At 41.5% G+C, this 19,324-nt stretch overlaps 1 protein-coding gene and 1 long non-coding RNA gene across 8 annotated transcripts in view; one reads left to right on the forward strand and one right to left on the reverse strand.

Annotated features, from left to right (window-relative positions):
* Nucleotides 1-14,503, reverse strand: part of LOC552377 (diacylglycerol O-acyltransferase 1) — a 91,446-nt gene extending 76,943 nt beyond the window's left edge. For all 7 annotated transcript variants that reach the window (XM_016915826.2, XM_016915824.2, XM_016915825.2 and 4 more), the window contains exons 1-2: nucleotides 14,016-14,503; nucleotides 3,311-3,439 (exon numbers count right to left, since the gene is read on the reverse strand). In XM_016915826.2, coding sequence (XP_016771315.1) covers nucleotides 3,311-3,439; nucleotides 14,016-14,128 — 242 coding nt within the window. In that variant the 5' untranslated portion in view covers nucleotides 14,129-14,503. The remainder of the gene's footprint in view (nucleotides 1-3,310; nucleotides 3,440-14,015) is intronic.
* A 488-nt stretch (nucleotides 14,504-14,991) lies between these two features.
* On the forward strand, nucleotides 14,992-15,774 carry LOC102653949. Its single transcript, XR_001705377.2, has 3 exons — nucleotides 14,992-15,371; nucleotides 15,454-15,547; nucleotides 15,627-15,774. It is a non-coding gene; the product is annotated as an uncharacterized LOC102653949 (long non-coding RNA).
* Nucleotides 15,775-19,324: the final 3,550 nt, after the last annotated feature.

Below are 19,324 nucleotides of genomic sequence, written 5' to 3' on the forward strand. Positions count from 1 at the left end.
AGGGTATTTGTTATCGGCTAGCTTTTAAATGTACCTTTTATTTTTTTCCCCGTCCGTGCCTTTGCCAGATTTTTACGCGGTATTCGTTTTTTCCAACGATACGGTAACTTTAAATTTTAAAGTCGCGAGGGAAGAATTCACGAGGGGCAAGAAGAAGAAGAAGAATCTGCTTCCCGTTTAATCTTCTCTTAATGTATTGGCATTCGCTGATAATTCCGTTTTCGAACGAGCTCGATCGAGTTTTTTTATTGAAAATTTACTTTGATCCTGAATTTACTCAATGAGGTATGTCAAACACAGAGGGAGGGAAAAAGGCTCTCCTTATTTCGCCGTTTGATCTCCCATCTTCTTCGGCGGTTTCGCGAATCGTGCCCCGGTAAACTCGACCCATTAAGAATTGCGCCGAGCTTCGAACAGTTGCAGTTTAAGTGCATAAATTATGAGAAGATCTTTCAAAAAGTTTCTCGAACGGGAAAGGGGAGAGAGGAGGAGGAGGAGGGGGAGGGAGTGGGGGTAGGAAAGTTGGATACTCTCTCTGTCCCTCTATCTTCCAAACCTTTCCACGGACTTTTATCGATAGAACCAGAATCCTTCGCCGAGGAGTCCGATTAATTGAGTTCTCCTTCTCGTACTTTTCTTTTCTTTTCTTTTCTTTTCTTTTTTTTTTTCACTTGGCGGAGAAACGTCCACCCCTCCCCCCCACTTTCTTACCGTCGTGTCTCTTTCGAGCTTCAACCTTCTCCCTTCCCTCGCGTCGATTAATCTCGATCCTCATGAAATCGCGTTACCCGCCTTGTTCCATTCCCTCGACTCGACGAACGAACCATCTTTTCTCCCATTCCATCGTGGAACAAGATCTCTTCGCGACGAATTCGATTCACACCGTGCTACAAAGTTGGTAATAATTAATCGAAACAGAACGAAAAGATGTGTTGAAAATAAAAATGTTACAATTTTCGTTATCGACGCACAATCCGTTGTTGTTGTACGAAAAAGAATTCTCGAAAAACTAGGATACCAAGGATATTAAAATAGCGATACGATTCACGTTTTACAGAGGATAGACTCCTCTTTGTAAAAGTCGTAAATAAAGACGTTTTAGACCCAGTTTATCACGATTCCTACCCTACTTTCGAATCGAGCAAACTATCTCAAACTATTTCGACACTTCCTAAGCAAGTCACTCCCCTCCTCTCCAACAAAGTTCCTCAGACTTCTAAATAGATGGTAATCCTTGGAAGAGAAGGGTGCAACAACTACTTACCGTAATCCTATCTTATTTTATCCCTTCTTCTTTTTTTATCCCGTCCCCTTCAAACGAGACAATTTTTATTTCACAATCTTCTTTCTTGAACAATCGAACCTAGTTTTCGTTCATTCACAAAAGAAATTTTCCATTTTCCGTTTCGTTCCAAGCGATAAACGCGAACGTATCGAATTCAAAGTCGAAGAAAAAATTCTTATCATCGAAGAAGATGGCCGAAGATTGTGGGCCGAACTCGAGATTCTCCCCGCCTTCGATCCATCCCGCGTGCAATCGATCGTTCGTTCGTATCGAAAATATCCTTCTTAGTGATCATCCGCGCCCGCGGATTTTGTTTGAAAAAAAAAAAAGAAAGGAAGAAAAAAAGAACGGTTCGAGACTAACCCGAGCAATTACGTCGCGAAAGTTTCTTTCGAAAGTTTTTCCACGCTTAACGAGCGTGATAAATTTCTGTTACGCGCTCCCAGGAGCTGGCGAATCCCGGGCCCCGAGAGTTTACAACGGCGATAAAAATCTCGTTGAAATTATTCATGGGCCGAGCTTGTACTTTGCCCTTCTCTCCATTCAACGGCCAGAAAATTGGTAAAGGAGAAGAGTGGGGAAGAGGGAGGGGGAAGGGGAAGGGGGAGGGAGAAAGATTTTGTCTCGTCGCGTGGCCGAGAGATCCGACTACCCGTTAATTTTAATCAACGCCCGGCAATAAGGATTTTCTTTCAACCTGTTTTCATAAATTAATTAATTTTTTAGACAGCCTCCATTCATTTCCGTATCCTTATGGCCGATATGGGTAGATATCTTACCAAGTTGGATTCGCCAAGTCGAATCCCCCTCCTCCGAAAATAAATCCCGTATATAATTCGATCGTGACGTATTCAAGCGCGGATAGATAGACCGGAAACGCGAATGTTACTGCCCAACTTGGAAATTTGATTAACATATTAGCGAACGCGAATTATATTCGCGGCTTTTACACGTTGATTAATGCAATGTATCTCGTAATAATAACGTTTTAAGTTAACAAAGGTTTTATCGTGGCTGGCACGGTCATCGATAATAACGTGGTTATCGAAATAAATTAGGCTGTCCGAGGTGACTTTGATTTCCGATCGGAATGACATCAATAGAGATCCACCGAGGAATTCTACATTGTTCCCTCTCCCCCGAAACGACAGGGGAAATCTCATTTTTCACTATCGATCTGATTGATCCCCCCATTTTTTTTTCTTTTTTTTTTTTGTTTCCATGCTCTCGACGCCCGAATTTCCAGGTGAAAATATTCACGAAAAACCTCTCGAAACCTGTATATTCCCGGCTTTTTGTTCGCTCGGTCAGCTCGCTAATTAACCAAAAATTCGCCCGTTATTCGAAATTGCCACTTGGCTTAATTGAAATTTAATCGAATCGTTCTTTTTCTTCAAACGAATTACGTTATAAAAATTATATATATATATAAAATAGTGTTTTTTTTTTTTTTTTGGACACGAGTCTCCAACATGACGAATTTATATCTCTCCCTTTATGACAATATTCGTTGCCCGAGCGGAACCATCGCATTTATGGATTTTTCCTTGGTGTTTTTCAACCTCCATCTATTGACCAGTCGCATGATCGAGAGGTCTACGCCTCGATAACCCCTCTCGCGCGTATATTCGAAAAAATACCCGAGGGACGCATCGAATCCAAGCTCCAAGGTATCTTTGCGGCGGATAAAAGCATCAGTGTCACGGGATGACATTGGTTCCTTTGATAAATTGCAAGGAACGAGCGGACTAACCAGCGGGTAAATTGTTACGAATAATTGAACGACGAAAATTTTTCGAATCTTCCTCTCCTCCTTTCTTCCTCGATCAAGAATCTTCTCAACCACGATACGATATCTATAATTTTTTTATTATTATTTATCGATCTTCGATTGAGACTTTGAACCGCAAATCTTCGAAATACGATCGATAAAAATATCGGTTTTATCAGCAATGTCGGATACATATATATATATATATATATATATATATATATATATATATATATATATATATATATACTTACTTTATGAAATTTTCGAGAAGCAATCGGATTCCACCGATGCCCAACAACAGGAAGCCCCAGTTGACGAATCCCGTGAAGTTGTCGAAGCCCGAACTCCATGAGAACAGACTATCCCTAGGACGATGACATCTGTAAGGAGAAAGGATGGTCCACGGTTAAAAAGAAATTCTCGTTTAGGATCGATATCCGGGCCGCGATACGTAAAGAAGGAAAGATAGCATGGAAAAATATCAGTGGAATAAGAAGAGAACAATAAAGCCGCTTCCATACCGTACCGTATATGCATTTCCATTTCAATTTACAAAGAAACACGCGATTTATGCAACGTATTGAAAACATTTGTTCGAGTTTCTCTTATTTCTTTCTATCCTTCCTTGCGTATCCTTCCCTTCCCTCTTCCTCCTCTATCCATCATCCTTCTCTCTTGGCAAATATACACGTGTGTTCCATCTCTGAAACGAAGCCAATAGAAACGGACGGACCAAGAACAAGCGTATTAAGGATAAATTTTACTCTCGCATCCTCGAAGGAATATCGCCATCCCCGAAGGAACAGCGACACGGAAGCCGTCGTTGCGCCTCGAAACATTCGAGCTTCCGTTTCGCCTACGAGAGAGAGAGAGAGAGAGAGTAACTTGTATGGCTATTAAGTGGACAACGTTAACAATACACCAGTTCTCCATCTCATGAAATTTCAATGGCAGCATATACAACATCGCGGCGAGTTGTGCGAGTAGTACAAAAGGTTCTCGGCCGTCTTAGATATCTCTCTCGCCAAGATAATACACCGGGTGAACCCGAGTAATCGGCTTCCACGGACTACTGGTATCATCTCTCGGGAGTGGCGACAAGGAGGGCTGACAAGGACCATCGTGTAAACTTTTGAAAAGCGTTTTGTCTCGAAGCATAAAGCGTTCAAGAGGCCCTTGTTCCTTCTCGCGCGGATAACACGCGCTCGCCCGAGTGCGAGAATTTAGGGAGGCGAAACAAAGCGCGCGAGAAAGTTGGCGGCTTAAAAGTGCGGGACACACACACAATCGGCCTCCCTTAACTTGCATCGTATCCCTAAAAATCTAACGGCGGACGTTTCAATCTCGATCTTCGTCAAGCCACCAACTTGCGCCACCCTTTTTCATTAAGACCCGATTAAGGTTGAAACTGGAACGGCTTCTAAGCCGCCATCGCCAGGAAGCCGCAGTCTTAAGTATTAACAAGAAGGGAGGATCCTACGAGGAACTCGATCAGAGAGAGAGAGAGAGAGAGAGAGAGTTCAATCCCCCCGGAAGTTAAGTCGACCGAATCTCGATGGAACGAATACGGACGCGAAACAAAGTAAATAAAGAAAAGATACATCGACTGTGGTGGAAAATTGTACGATTCTAGGTCTAATGCCTTGATAAAGCTTGATTAAAGAGAGGAGGGGGGGGCGAATCCGTTCGCCGTGGAAATATACCGTTTGTCCCCGTAATTATCCCCGACCGAGAAGTCCCTTGTTTCCCCGCGACTGTGTGCATTTAACGTTGATCGTTTAACCTGGCCACTGTCTCGAGTAAATCCTAACTATTATTCTGAATTTATGGCAGATCGCGGTAATTAATAGAGGCGCGATAAAGCCAGCAGGGGCCGGGGCCGAGGCCCGTACAGGAAGACCTATCTCACACTTCTGATACACTGGCCTGCATGGCAGGATGCAGACGTGTCACGGCCGACTTCCATATGCATGAGTGTTGGCCATTGTACCGGGTGTTCCAAGTGTCGCGACCAACTTGGAGAACACCGAGCAACACCGGGGGGAGTAGAGGCAATAAACGCGTCAACGATCTTTACAGGATCTTGAACACAGGTTTGGCTACGCCTCGGGGATTTGTTACAGAGATTCGGTCTTAAGCGGTCCAACAACAATTGTCGTTGCTTGTCTTTTAATTGTGACGAAATAATTCAACACACGGGCGCGATTACGATCCCGTTTAATATTCATGGATGGTTAGTCGCCTCCCTGGGAATTCTCGAGGAACGTGAGTAATTCGATACTTAGGTTTTTTTTGGATGATTGAACAATTCCTTTGTGAAGTAAATTGATTGTATTTCGAGTAAAATTCTTCGCGCGATTCGGAGGAGGAGAGATGTGTCAGCATCTCGATACGAGATATCAAAGATTTATCTCATTAAGAAGATTACAAGTTGATGCTTTCGAATGGACCGTGATATGTCCATTTCTTATCGTTGAAAGGAAACCAGTTTTTTTTTACTCTAGATACGGAATGAGATGGGGAATTTTTCGATATCGTTGTAACACGGTTTAATTTTTCCCAATAATGTCTCGTTTACGAGAGGATATTATGATCGTTTTCTTCCCTATCGTATGCAAATTAAGCTCGCAAAAATGACGGCGTTAAAACTCATTTTCCTGTCTGATTTGGCGGACGATCTCTTTTCTTCTTTATCGAATCTACATCGTTTAGTTCACTTTATAAACGAAGAAAAATCGATAATCTGATAAATAAGAGTTTTGGATAATTTGGAAAATTAATGTATACAGGATCGTATCGACGAAGATTATTATCACTGATTTAAAAATGGGAGCCGATCGTTGCTCCCCAGATTAGAGGACGGAAAAAATTCTCGATCGCGATCCAGACGCGCGGCGTACAGGCGTGAAAACAACGAAAGGGAAAGGGGAGGGGAGAGGAGGGAATAATCGGTGCATACCGGTGGCACGAAAAGAAATAAAGAACGAAAGCGCGTTTTTTCGCGCGGTACACCAAAACGAAACGGCCAACTTTTTTATTTCGCTTTGGTATAATTATCCGACCGTGCTATGGTCCGAGTAATGGTCCAGAAGTCTAGGAAGACTTTTTTGCGATCCGCGTTAGACCGTTCGAAAAATCTCGAATCGCTTTCCCTTGTCTCTCGATTTTCCATTTTTCCTCGCTTCAAATCTCCCTCGAAAAGTCGATATTCGGGACGGGAAAAGCGTTGCATTAATAAACACGTTGTAAACCTATGTTAGTGCAACTCGATTTTTTTTTTCTTTTTCTTCCTATCCTTATTCCGCGACAAAGCAAGTTTAATTCGAAAAATCTCGTATCGTTACACGGATAATTACACACGCTCGTTAAAACTATGGAACACCGATGCGCTTCATGACCGGGGCTAATAACGACGATACCGGTAACGATTGTAATTCTATCCAATTAATATTCGGATGAGGCTCACCGTTTTATTATATCGTTGAATCATGAACTTTCGCACGCATTCGAAATCTACATTTAACGCACGGTGAGTCGTAAAGTTAATAGCCGACGTTTGACAACAAAAGTGCCATTACGAGATGATCCGAGTCACGGTTATCCCGCTCGTAATCCTTCGCGATAAAGGAACAATGTCCAACGGCCACTTTCTAAACCAATCGAGTCCGTGAAAAGTACATTGCGCGCTGTTAACATCGCCGTCTCCGTTATACGAATTGAAAGGATGCCAAAAAAGATTGTCCCCGGATCATAGGATCGATTTTGATAATAATAATAATAATAATAAAAAAGATCTTTCCTCCTCTTTGAATCGTAAGAAACGATTGAAGAGAGAAAAATCTGAACAATTTCCACTGCATCTCGAATCTATCTACGAGTCTTCATAAAAGTTATATACATATATCGTAAATAATATTCGTAAGAGAGAGAGAGGAGTCATGCGATATTTATAAAAGATTCTTCTTCTCGAGCGTTCTATATACCTGAAAGCCCGTATAACACACATCCTGTATATTTTTATCTCGCAAACTATAAATGAACTGACTACCACGTCTACCACGTCTACGCCGAAAACTGGTACAGCAACACTTGACGCGATCTCGAAACGAGGGAGGGAGGCAGGGAAAGGGGATGGCACAAAAGGCAGGATGGCACTCGTGTTTCTCTTCCATCCCCCTTAGCTGTTCTCGAAGTCAGTCCCCGACGGATGCGGAAGACGGGAGAGCCGGTTGTACGTAGTAGTACAAGGGCGGACACGGGCGAGATGAGGGGAGAGGAAAAAAGACAGAGGAGGCTGGAGGGCGTAGAATGGGAGAAAAGGAGGAAGGAGGAGTTCGTAAGACTCTCCTCCTTTCTGTATCTCTCCTCGCGAATCTACCCGACACCGGAACCCACCCCTCGTGAATATTTAAACGATAGACGGATATACATATATTACCCGTGTAATGAGGAGGGAAACTTGCCGGTCGGGTGGCGTCCGCCACCGGGCGGAATCGGGAGCGGAATGAAAGGGAACCGGCGATAGGGAAGGGCAGGGGTAGAAGAATACTCTAAATGATTCATGAAGGAAAATTAAATGGCGTTTTAAACAGGTCTTCTTGCCAACCCGGTTTTCGTTTACCCCCCCTCTTCCTTCCGCTCCTCTTATTCTTCTTTCTTCAACTTGGAAGCATATTCCGGAATCGATTACCGGAACACCGTTCCATCATGCCCCCTGTCTGTCTGCCTGTTTTATCGTCGCTTCGTGCTCCTCTCACATCCCCTAACTTTCGCCGTCGCATTCCGACCGTTCACGATGAACCTCGGCGTTCATCTCGGGGCCATCTCTTACTTGTTGTGAGGAAGCCAGCCACGGATCGTTGAAAATTCCTTGTTGGCGAAGGGAGAAAGTCGGGTTAAGAACTTTGACGATAATTTCTCTCTACTCGTTCTTTTTTTCTTTCCTTTTTTTTTTTCCCCTCGATTTCAACGAGGACGAGTTCAATGCATAAATCTCGTTGTCGAATTCGAATGGAATTTTAACCACGATGAATAACACGAGTATCCATCATTTCGCGTAAAATGAAATGGAAATTTTTAATTCTAAATCGGACGATTATATGTACCCTTGTTTTCTCCCGATAATCCATTTTGACGAGCGTTTGATTTCGCGAATTGAACGATTTCTAGGGTGTTCGAGTTGAACAGAGGATGGGAAGGGGGACCCCTCGTATGGGGCAATACCGTGGATTCCCAACCGTGGAAAAACCGCAATCGTCTTCGTGCCTAATCCGACGCCCCGCCACCCTTTTCCGTCCACGTAATCGCTTTCCATTGTTCTTCCGGCTGATTTCACGCGCGCGAGAGATTCGACACCAGCGGCCGCAATCTTTCGCGAAGAAAAGGGCGGTGGCGGATGAAAAGGGAGGAAATAAGGGGAAACTAGAAAGCGACGTCTGGATTGACAGCACAATACCGTTAATCCTCATTCGTTTCGAAGTCGCGTCAGCCGAAACGACGGTCGGTTCCGCGACGTCCAGTCCTCCGGTCCGATGAGGAAGATTAAAAAGTTTTTGCCCGGCTGGAGTAGAATTCAGAAAAAAAAAAAGAAAGAGAGAAAAAGAAAGAAAGTCGAACAGTCGAAACACCGCCGAACAGAAAAACGAATAAAACGTTTTAAAACGCGCGAAAAAGAAGAGGAGGAGGCATGGAGGGAAATTTTGATGAAAAGGTCGTCGAAACGTTGTTTCTAAGTGTTCCTATTTTTTTCTTCTTTTTTTTTTTTTGACGCTCCAAGCTACGAAAAGAATGTTTATTCCCAGGCTCGTGATAATGATACCAGATGGTGGGGATGGTGATGATGAATGTGCATGAACGGCAAATTAAAATCCTCGAGGAAAATCTTCGCGCCCTTCTTCCCTTCGCCACAGTCGTTCGATACCGTAACACTGGATGATGATTATTCGCACGTGGAGGATGGATATAAGAGATAGACTCCGCCAAATGATTATCAACCTCTCTCTCTTCTATTCTCTTCTACTACCACTCTGTATCCTACACCCTCGTACGAGGTTATTAGCGATTCGAATACCAAGCCCTGGAAACTGAGCAGTCCAACGGTTAGAATCTGTTGCGGAAATATTAGCGGGGATGGAGGAAGGATGGCTCGTGAGAACGGACCGATAATACTCGATCGATATACGAGGGGGAAAAAATGGAGAAGAAAAATAGCCGGGATATCATTGTTACCCGTCTCTCGTTCGACTTCATATTACCGAATCATTATTGCCCTTCAGCGCGTCATTCCAGGGTGAAGAGATATTGGAAAAAATGTTGGCGGTGGACGTTAATCACATTCCCTCTCCACGGAAGGTCTAACGCGTTACACGCGTAATTACGAATCACCGTGTCACCGGTGAGAATAACAAAACTTTTGCACCCCCATCCCCAGTGGAAAGAAGATTGGATGAATATATCATGGACAGGATTTTTGGTGCTTCATTCTACGGGGAGGGTAGAGTCGTGGAGAATTAGATTCAATTTGGGAGTAAACAGGACGAGAGAGAGCGCGCGCGGGAGTCGAGCGATCGTGTAAACGGAAACTTTAAAATCAATCTGGGATTGAAAGATCGTACGAGGTAGACATAGCTTTCCGTGCGAGTTCCTTCGACCAAAAGGGATAGGGATAAGGTAGGATCATTCGATATTCACCGCGTCCAACGAACCCAGACGCGCTTCGCGCCTAATTGCAAAGTTGGCGAAAACAAGAAGTATCTGGCAAACACGGAACGGGTAAATACAGTAGGGTTCGTTTGTTTAAGAGACGGAGGAGTGGTGTGCCATCTCTGATTCTCTGGGCATAATGGACGATCCCTCGGCAGAAGAAAACGGAGGGGCGCGAAGATGGGGAATGGAAACAACCGAGGATAGAAAAAGTCTTTCCTTCCTGGAGAGGAAAGGAGTGGAATGGAAAAGGGAGAAAAAAAAAGAAAGAAAGAAAGAAAGAAAGGAAGAAAAAAATGGATTCTTGTTTGCAGGTCATTATAGCATGTCAAAGGGGGAACAAGATTTCGCTGTTTTTTCGCTAGCTGACCCCTCTCTCTCTCTAATAAAACAGAGCTTGCCGGAAGGATATGTTCTGAAATAAAGTGCCTCTGGCATCATCAACCCTCGACCAGTTTGTTTGTCTCGTCTGGCTAATTAACGTTTGCTTGCACGAAATGACCACTGCACCAAGTGGTTACGTTTATTTTTGTTTCTCTCTCTCTCTCTTCTTTTTTTCGCGAAATGCTATTTGCAACATCATTCTCCTTGATCCTGCTCCGCCTCTAAAATCCTAACGAAAAACCCAGTAATCTTTCATTTTTTTTTCTTTTTTTTTTTAAACTCGTAATACTTCTCCTAGATTTAATCCTGTTTTTAACGCATTAATTTTTGATCGCGCGCTCGATTAGACCAGGGGACTTGATTAAATTTTTTTCCACGGCGGATAGATATTAAAGCCGCATGCGCGCGCGAAACTTCATAAATCTGAACAAATGGAATTTGCCCACTGCTCCGGATTCTCCGACCCGTCCGACCCTCCCTCCCTTTTTGTTTACCGAGAAATATTAACGAGAGTTAGCTCTCCCTCGCTACTTTACCAGAAAACGCTACCAGGATTCTTTGATTAGCGATTCCGATTGCAGAAACGCACCTGGTTTCACCTGGTGGATTTTGAATTGGATGCCCCCCCCCCATAATGAATCAAACCAATCATGAATTTATGATGATTCAATGCTCGCTCAAATGCGTACGAAAAATATTTCCCCGATTTATACCAGATTATCCTACACGTCCGCCATTTTTTCCTATCTCTATCAAATAAAATTAACATTTTAATTAAGATCATTCTAGTATAAAATATGCTCTGACTGTTGCGCTCGAAACTCGTCGATTATTGCAAAAGAATGCAACAAGAAAAATCTTGGAGAAAAAGAGATATAAATTAACGTATCGAATAATCGTATTATCGAATCTATAGTGCAACGCTTGCTAAATCGGGTCACGTTTTAATTAATTCGTTTAAATGCTCCACTCGTTCCACTCGCCTTGAACTTCGGCCGCGATATTACGTAAATAACTACATAATTCGAAGATGTATTGTTTATCCGATTCGATTCGCTCGTTCATGTACATTGCAGTTGATTAAAGACAAAAGACAAAAATTGATTAATTAATGCAAGTTTCTCGCGTGTAAAAGCAGATGACAGATTATTAATTACAGCGAACAAAGGTATGTGGTTTTGTTACAAGCATGCCTATCAGAATTATTCTGTAATTGTTACAAAGAGAATATGCAACATGTTGTTCCGATTCGCGTTACCTAAAGCCGTGTACATGATTCTGTGTGATTCGAGCAAGCGCATGGTGGTTTTTGAGCGTTTGATTGGTTAATTAATAGAATCCGTTTGCGAGTTGCATTCAGGAACAAGCGTCATAACATTTGGCATCAAACGAACTATTGTCCTATTCCCATTCTACGTGTCAATAACTTCCGTTTCACGCTTATTAAATGAAGGTTTGGAATTTTGTTTGACGCCTGTATATATGTGCCATATTCGTAAGATTATAGAAATTAAATAATTTGCAAGTTATAACGATCTATAGTTTGCATGTATAGTTTCACGAAAATGGTAATACTTATTGTTTCGATTATATTGATTTTTATTTTTTATTTTTATTTTTATTTTTTTTTTTTTTTTCGATGAAATTAATCCTAACGAATAGGATAACAAATATCGTGGTTAAATTTACGCGTGTATGCTAATGCTACGCTTCGCAATAAAATACCATCAACTTAACACACGGACAACGTTCTGTTTATGTAACCGAAGCGAGCCCCGATTAAGCCTGATATATTGCTATTTATATATCAGCAAACTCTAATCTAATAGCGTGCAAATATATCTTAAGACAATTCAGTGCATAAACTAACAACGTTATCGGTTAAACATGATAGAAATCCGTATATATACAATCTTTAGAACAAAGAAAAGCAAGCATTATTTCAGGATTATTAACGACTTTAAGCTGCCATCTAAAATATTTTCTGCGTTTCTCTTTACGATCTGCAATATGCAAGATATAATTGCATACTTACAATTGAATGTAAAAAATTTGAGAAAAAAAAAATTATATAAAAGAAAAGATGAACGATTAAATAACGATATATCGTTAGATGAAATTATTATTTAGAAGAAAAACAAAAATCCTTAACTTCTTACAAAAAAAGAAATGAATTTTTATTAATTACCCGTGTAAAAAAAAAAGCGAATAATGATAACTCGATATTTAAATGATGAAAAGGAATTAAACGAGGATGACTAAAAACGTCACTTCAACATTTTCTTCAATTCGTTAAAACTCAAAAACCAGGGGCCTGAAGTATTGACACGCAATTAAGATTCATCCGATACAGATCGGACAAGGTTTGATTTATTAGAAAATACAAGAAACAAGAAAAAAAAAAGCGATGAGTTGATTAACACTCCTCGACGTGTTCGTTATTTATTCCTAACGTCTAAAGATATTGTATTGATCGCAAAGTTGGGACAGTTAATTGTCATTTTTGCTTCGCTTAAAACTTTAAATGACTTTATCCAACATTCTCATTATTTTCAAATATGAATATCATTGTCGGTTATCGCGGGCCTTGCATCGAGATAAGTTTCGCCGTTGCGAAGAAATTGGGAAGGATTGGCGTTATACATCGTGTACCGAGAAGAAGAGTGAAACTCAATAATTATACCATAGCTAGGGAACGAATTATCTTTAGCCGTGTTTTCTTGACGTGCAGTTCCATTAGAGGGGGCCGAACGGCTCGTTAAGAAAGTTTTCGTTTCCACGACGTGCACTCAAGAACTGCATTCAATTGTCTGTCCTCGTGTCCGTTCTACCGAATGAACTTTACACCATTCATTTTCATTTCTAGCTTCATTTCGGAAATCAGCCACGTCACTGCAAATATTTACTGTAACGTTAGTCATTTCATAGAACCGCACCTCAGTTTGCCGTGGTTTCAATTGATAATTTTAGTTTATTATCGTTATTATTTATATATAAGATGTGTTAAAATTCACATTCAATTATCAGAATATATACTCCGAGATATTATTATATTTTTCGTACGCGCAATTGGATTAAACCGAGAAACAAAATCGGATAGTCACGATGAGACTGACTTTGTACCTTGCCCCTATTCCATATTATTCGAGCGATAAAATCTTGACTAATCGATTTCTCAATAATAAGATATAATAAATTATTAAATCTACGAAGTCTAAAAATTTAAATAACAAACGTTCTAAACGTTCTAAAACGTTCCAACTATAGAATCAAATTTTTAGTATAATAAATCCCTCGCTTTTATGATATAACCTTTCTTGCGAAATAATAAATATTTTCATTTCGTCATAAGCATAAAGCTTAAAGATTATCAAATAATCGAATATTTTTTTATTAATAAAATTTGAAAGATTCGTAATTAATTTCGTAAGGATTATTGAAAAAGATGTTGTGAAACGAGCTGTAGAAAATTCCCGTGCGCCACAGTACCGACTGACCATCGCATCGATTATAACACGTGACAGAACGGTATAGAAGAACATGTGTTAAAACGAGACGAAGAATTCGTCGTCGCGAGGAGGGGAACACGCGTTCCCAGTTGCGCTCGATCTAAAGTGAAATGCGCATGCGTATTACTTCATAAAGCCGTCTGTTGCGTCAGAGAAGCCTGAAAATTTTGTGTCACTGTGCTCTCGTCGTCGACCAATTCTTTTCGACCGTTTCCTATTACCGACAGTTTTGTTGCTCGTCGAGGAAACAACAGAGTGCGTTCGTGAATCGTATGCAGTATAGAAGCCGAGTCGTTCAGTCGATTAGACTCGTGTGAAAAAAAAAACGGAGCGTGTTGTGTGTTACAAAACAAATACTCACGGTTTGTCAGGTTGAGATTTGCGCACCATCTGTTCCGCCTTTTGTATCTCCTCGGCCCTTGTTTCGCTTTTCGTTCTTCTTAACCTCACCCTCGTATCGTTTTCATGCTCCATCGTTATGTCGTTCTGCGACGAGGGGACAAGTATCACGCGTGCTCTACACTGTACAGACACATACACACTCGCACACGGCTTACACGGACAATACAAACGACTAACTCTATGAGCCGGGACACGATTTCTGTTCACACACCGAGAGAAAAGAAAAATTGTTGCGCCACGCAAACCAGAATTGAGACTGGTCGAAACGAGATGTTCACCTTTCACTATCGACTACGTCAAATACGATTCAGATTTACGGATCGATCCATAGATTCCGCTACTTTATCCGATCGCGTTTCACCTGCGTAAAGTGTCGAATAACTCAACTCGTCTGGGCTCTTTTGTTCGTATATCGTCTTACCACACACGCGATCGTGTTTACGAATAGACAGCTGCGACGATACTACCGGCTTTATGTTGGTTATAGATAACGACATCATCGCCGCCAAACACGACACAGTTTTATATGTGTCCACTTCCCGATCACGTTCCATGAACTGAATAAGATTTCGGGGCAGAGGGCGCGAGTGTTTTGCTTTCTTTTGGCGGGTTATGCAAGTTCAATATTATAACATAGTATATCATTGGCATATCGTAACACATTAAAGTTTGAATATTTCGATTAAGGAAAATACGATCAAATACATCTTATTCATAAGCTGAATATTAACAGTTTGATTTAAGAAAAATAACAAATAAACGATTACACAATTGATTAGAAATTAAAAATACGATTGAACATAATATAAATATAATAAATTCTTTTGTACGATTAATCAAATATGAATAATTTAACTGCAATTATTCATTTCTGATGCAAAAGACCGGATAAAATAAATATTCTGATATTTGGAACGCGTGTAACCGATAAATTATATAATTATAACGATGTATATATCTTTTAAAAAATTTGTTTATTTTTAAAAATAGAATGTTAGCGTAAATAAATCGCGAATATTTATGCTCTAAATGATTCATAACTGTTAAATCTTCGGCATATCTCTCTAAAAAACAGAACAGTCCATAAAAAAACACAACTTCATCGCAAATGATTACCTCGTTGTTAGTTGGAGCACGATTCATTAAACATGCTCTGCAATTGTGCCTCGACTATGTTATGTAATTTACCTTCTTTAAGATAGTAATTTTAAACGAAAACGTGCTTAAACAATTTCACGAATATTCTTCTTTCTCCTGTTTTTGCTAGCAGAAAAAACTCTTCCATTCAAGATGCGAACTTCATGCGAATAATTAGGTAATTATTATTTATGATGTTTATAGAAAATTTCTGGAGCTTAAACGATTATTCAATGCGTGCATATTTTTTTTTTTTGCAGCCATTCGGATAACATCGGATACAGTCCACAATTAAAATAGATAATTACCGTGTATCGTAATCTGGCTTTATGGTCTGAATCTTGATATTTTATGGTAGTTTCAATTTGATGGCACTTTTTCATTCCTTCAACTGACCCGTTATAAAATGTAATTTCCTCGCTTGCATTTTCAGGATCGAGTAAGAAAAACTAATGATATGCCTCTGCATATTCGAACGAAGAAATAGATCGTAAAACGAATGGAAATCATTTGTAAATAAATTCAAACAAAATTATACACCGCGAAAATAAATTTCCTCAATTAAAATTCTTTCGAATTAATAAGATATTTATAATTTTTTTCTTCCATTTTTTCGTAGATATTCGAAAAAAAAGAGAATAATATATAACGAAACTCATTACACGCGGTAATTATCCTGTCAAAATATCCATTAAGACTTCAGATGTCGCGAGCTTTGCTTTTCGAGTTTGCCGACTGAGGGGGAGGAGGAGGGGAAGTTCCATTTGGTTTGTCGGCAACTCGATGCCTGCAACTCCTGCTCGACGAACGCTCGACGAAAGTTTTGGGGTAAATAAACCGGTGGCCAAACACGTGAGACAATTTCGCGTGTCAATTACGCGACTCTTCGAATCCTTGGCTGGGCTGAAGGATCGTCGGTGGTGGATAAACCATCGGTTGGAAGAAAAGCTAATTAAAGTGGCGCATCCGCGGCCACGGAAACCCGCAAAGATCCACGACAAACGTACGGGGAAATCCGTCCCTTTAAACGCCGCGCTAATGCCACGATGCATCCACTCCTGATGATTCACAATTAAGCGTGTCGTCTCTTGACGAGCATCGCGGAGGAACGCTATCAAGCTTGCTGCTAATTATCTCGAGCCGCCATGTATCCAGAGCTTACGAACCAGAACCGCGCCAAATGTAACCACCTAGCGAAGTACCAACTGTAGTAACAACATTCTCCAACCGTCATATCTTCATTTAAAACTGATTCGATACTCCGAGTTTCGTTACTTGAACCCAATTTAAGCTTGAAGCTACGCGTTTTAATAATCTTGATCGTTTACGTTATACAAAATATTCACGATTCGATTATTCTTCAAAAGAACTCGAATATCTCTTTTAAATTTTAAAAGGGAGGAAGTGTCGTGGTTACGTTGATTCAAGCTGCTTTCAAAATTTAAAAATTTCCATCCAATTCGATCATTCTGTAGAAAAGTCGCGCTTTTGATCGTTATTTAATTATGCTCCGTCCGAAACTTCGCATTCCTTATTTACAATTATACGAAACGCGATATAATGATCACGTGTATTTGTCGGATCAAACCGCGGCGAGTTTAATCGGCATTTTAGATTAAAAGGAAACGGCTCGCCACGGTTAAAGCTGGATACGTCGGCACGTATACGAATAGCAGCGAAGCAAAGTCTATATTCATTCTCCGTTTCGCCTCGTTTTCCATTGGGTACACCGGCGTTCCACACGTTTCGAATAGTCGTTCCCGCGGAGGAATGAGATACAGGGGAAGAAGCGGGAAGCCGTAGCAGCCGTTTACGAACTCCCTTTACGGCCAACCACGGATATTACCGGCCACGATGGCGATTACGTTACTCTACATACGTAGTTACACGTCGACGGGATCTCCGCCCGGTTGGATCTCTCGCCTAACCGAGCAGGATTCGGCGGTTACGTGCGCTTACACCTGACAAGACTTTTTTACTGGCCACTTTGCACCGACTGCGGTATCTAATATCCTTTCAGAGTGTACGAGTGTCCTCGATTTTAAAAAAAAGAAAAAACTCCGTCACGCGACGAGCGTAATAAAAGGGGCTGGGAATTGTGAAAATTGTGCGGGGGATAAAAGCAGCGTGGAAAAAGCAGCGTTGGCGAGCCTGTTTCTATGGAATCGTGGACAATTCGATTAAATGATATCCGACACGCTTCTGCAATCTTCTACAGGAAAATGTTGTTCCATGTTCGTATATTTTAAAATTATACTCCATATTCTCTCGTTGAACCGCGACGATATAAGCTTCGATTTTTTTCGCAAGAATAGCAAGTTTTTGATTCTGATGGGGAGGGAAAAAAGGAAGAATAAAATTGATCGGTGGTGTTAAACGGTGATGGTTTCGATCAAATCACCATCCATCGATGGTACAACGTCATCGAGGTTGCAATTTCTGGCACCGATGGTCTCGGAACAACCACAAAGGAGCCACCCTTGTACGTTTCCTCTGATCTGATCGCGTTATCTGGCTATTAAGCGGCCCGTTAAACGAGCTTTCACGATCATCTTGAGTTCACATCGTCTTCGTGAACGACCTTACCCATCATCAGGGGCCGTTTACAACCGATTACGTGCCCGATGATCTCGCGTGATTAAACGTCACACATGCGTGCCGTTAGCAATGAGAAGTAAAAGACCGGTTTAAACGATACCATCTCTATCCGTGCGCATAGTTCGATCGTAACGATAGCAAAAAATGTTACAACTAAAATACCCTTCGAGCCAACGTTTATATATCGGTATATAAATTGCCGATTGGTTAAAAATTCTCGTGGAGTCATTAGTCAAGGTCGAAATGAGCGTGGAATCCCATCGAGCATCAAGTGGCATTCCCTTTCCATTCATGTGTCAACCGTGGAACAGAGAGGGAAAAGAAGAAGGGTATCGGGGGTGAAACTTCAACCACGAGTCGATCCGAGCGAATACGGTGAAACTTTCGCAATATTGGTCGAAACATTCCCATTCCCCGGATTATTGCCTCCTTGTCCTGTAAACCAGCCCTCCGAAGTAGATCCGGTGACCGACTATACGCGCGTTTTGTATTCAGAAAGCGCGTCGCGCAACGTGGCATCTGCTCCGCGCCCCTTACCCTTACGTTGTCGAAATATTCCCAATACCTGCCCCCCTTCGCGTGCCCCTATCCCGTGGAATTGCGAATAATCGCGTCCATTCATCCGTCTCCCGGGAATTTTGCGACAACTTGCGTAAGTGAGAGGAAAAATATAAAAAAAGTGGAACACGTTCGCGGTAAAGTTCATCGAGGGAGGTTTCGGAATTTATTTTTCCACGATCGAATCCCTTCTCTCGATTAAACAAGAGACAAGAGTTATCGGGCAGCCCGATTTCTTCAGTGGAATTAATTCGAGCTCGTAGGATATTTCAGACAAGGACGAGGATATTTCAAAGCGCTGAAAAGCTGCCGATACAATGGCGCGACCTCGACGTCGAGCCGCTTGTCTCTCCTTCGCGCTGCTAAATAAATTAGACTCAGTCACGCCCAATTGGGGTTCCGTGCACGATTTTTCACGGAAACCGCTTCCAACGCTTCTTCACAAACACCGTATACACACATACACTCGCGTGCATCGTTCGTTCGCATCACGATATCCCTCCCCCTTCGTATTTTTATTTCTATATCCCGTATTTTTGCGATTTTACATTTATCGGGTATCGTTTACATAATTGCGCATACATGCACGGATCGTATCGAATAAATGGATCTTCCTACCAAGGTAATGCGTTCGTGTTTGTAAATTTTTGTTGTTGCGTTCGTATATACACGTATTACACGCATATTTACACGCGGGCGGTATCTACGCGAACGAAAAGGAAACGGTTCCCGCTATCCGCAAGGGATTTGAGAAATACGCGAATGCATACAGAGCGAACAGTTGCACCGCAAATCCACCGATTGAGCTTTCGTTGAAAGTCTGCTCGGTTGGAGGAACGGAGCGGAGACGGGCGGTTCCGTTGGCTCAACTATAACGCTAGAAATCTCTCCTTCGGTCCGTTTCACCACCTTTCTCTCCGGGGCGAATGTAAATTTCGCGCAAACCCTTCGGTAACAGGTTCATTTGTACGGAGG

Source organism: Apis mellifera, linkage group LG13 (genome assembly GCF_003254395.2).
Source record: "Apis mellifera strain DH4 linkage group LG13, Amel_HAv3.1, whole genome shotgun sequence".
NCBI classification, from domain to species: domain Eukaryota; kingdom Metazoa; phylum Arthropoda; class Insecta; order Hymenoptera; family Apidae; genus Apis; species Apis mellifera.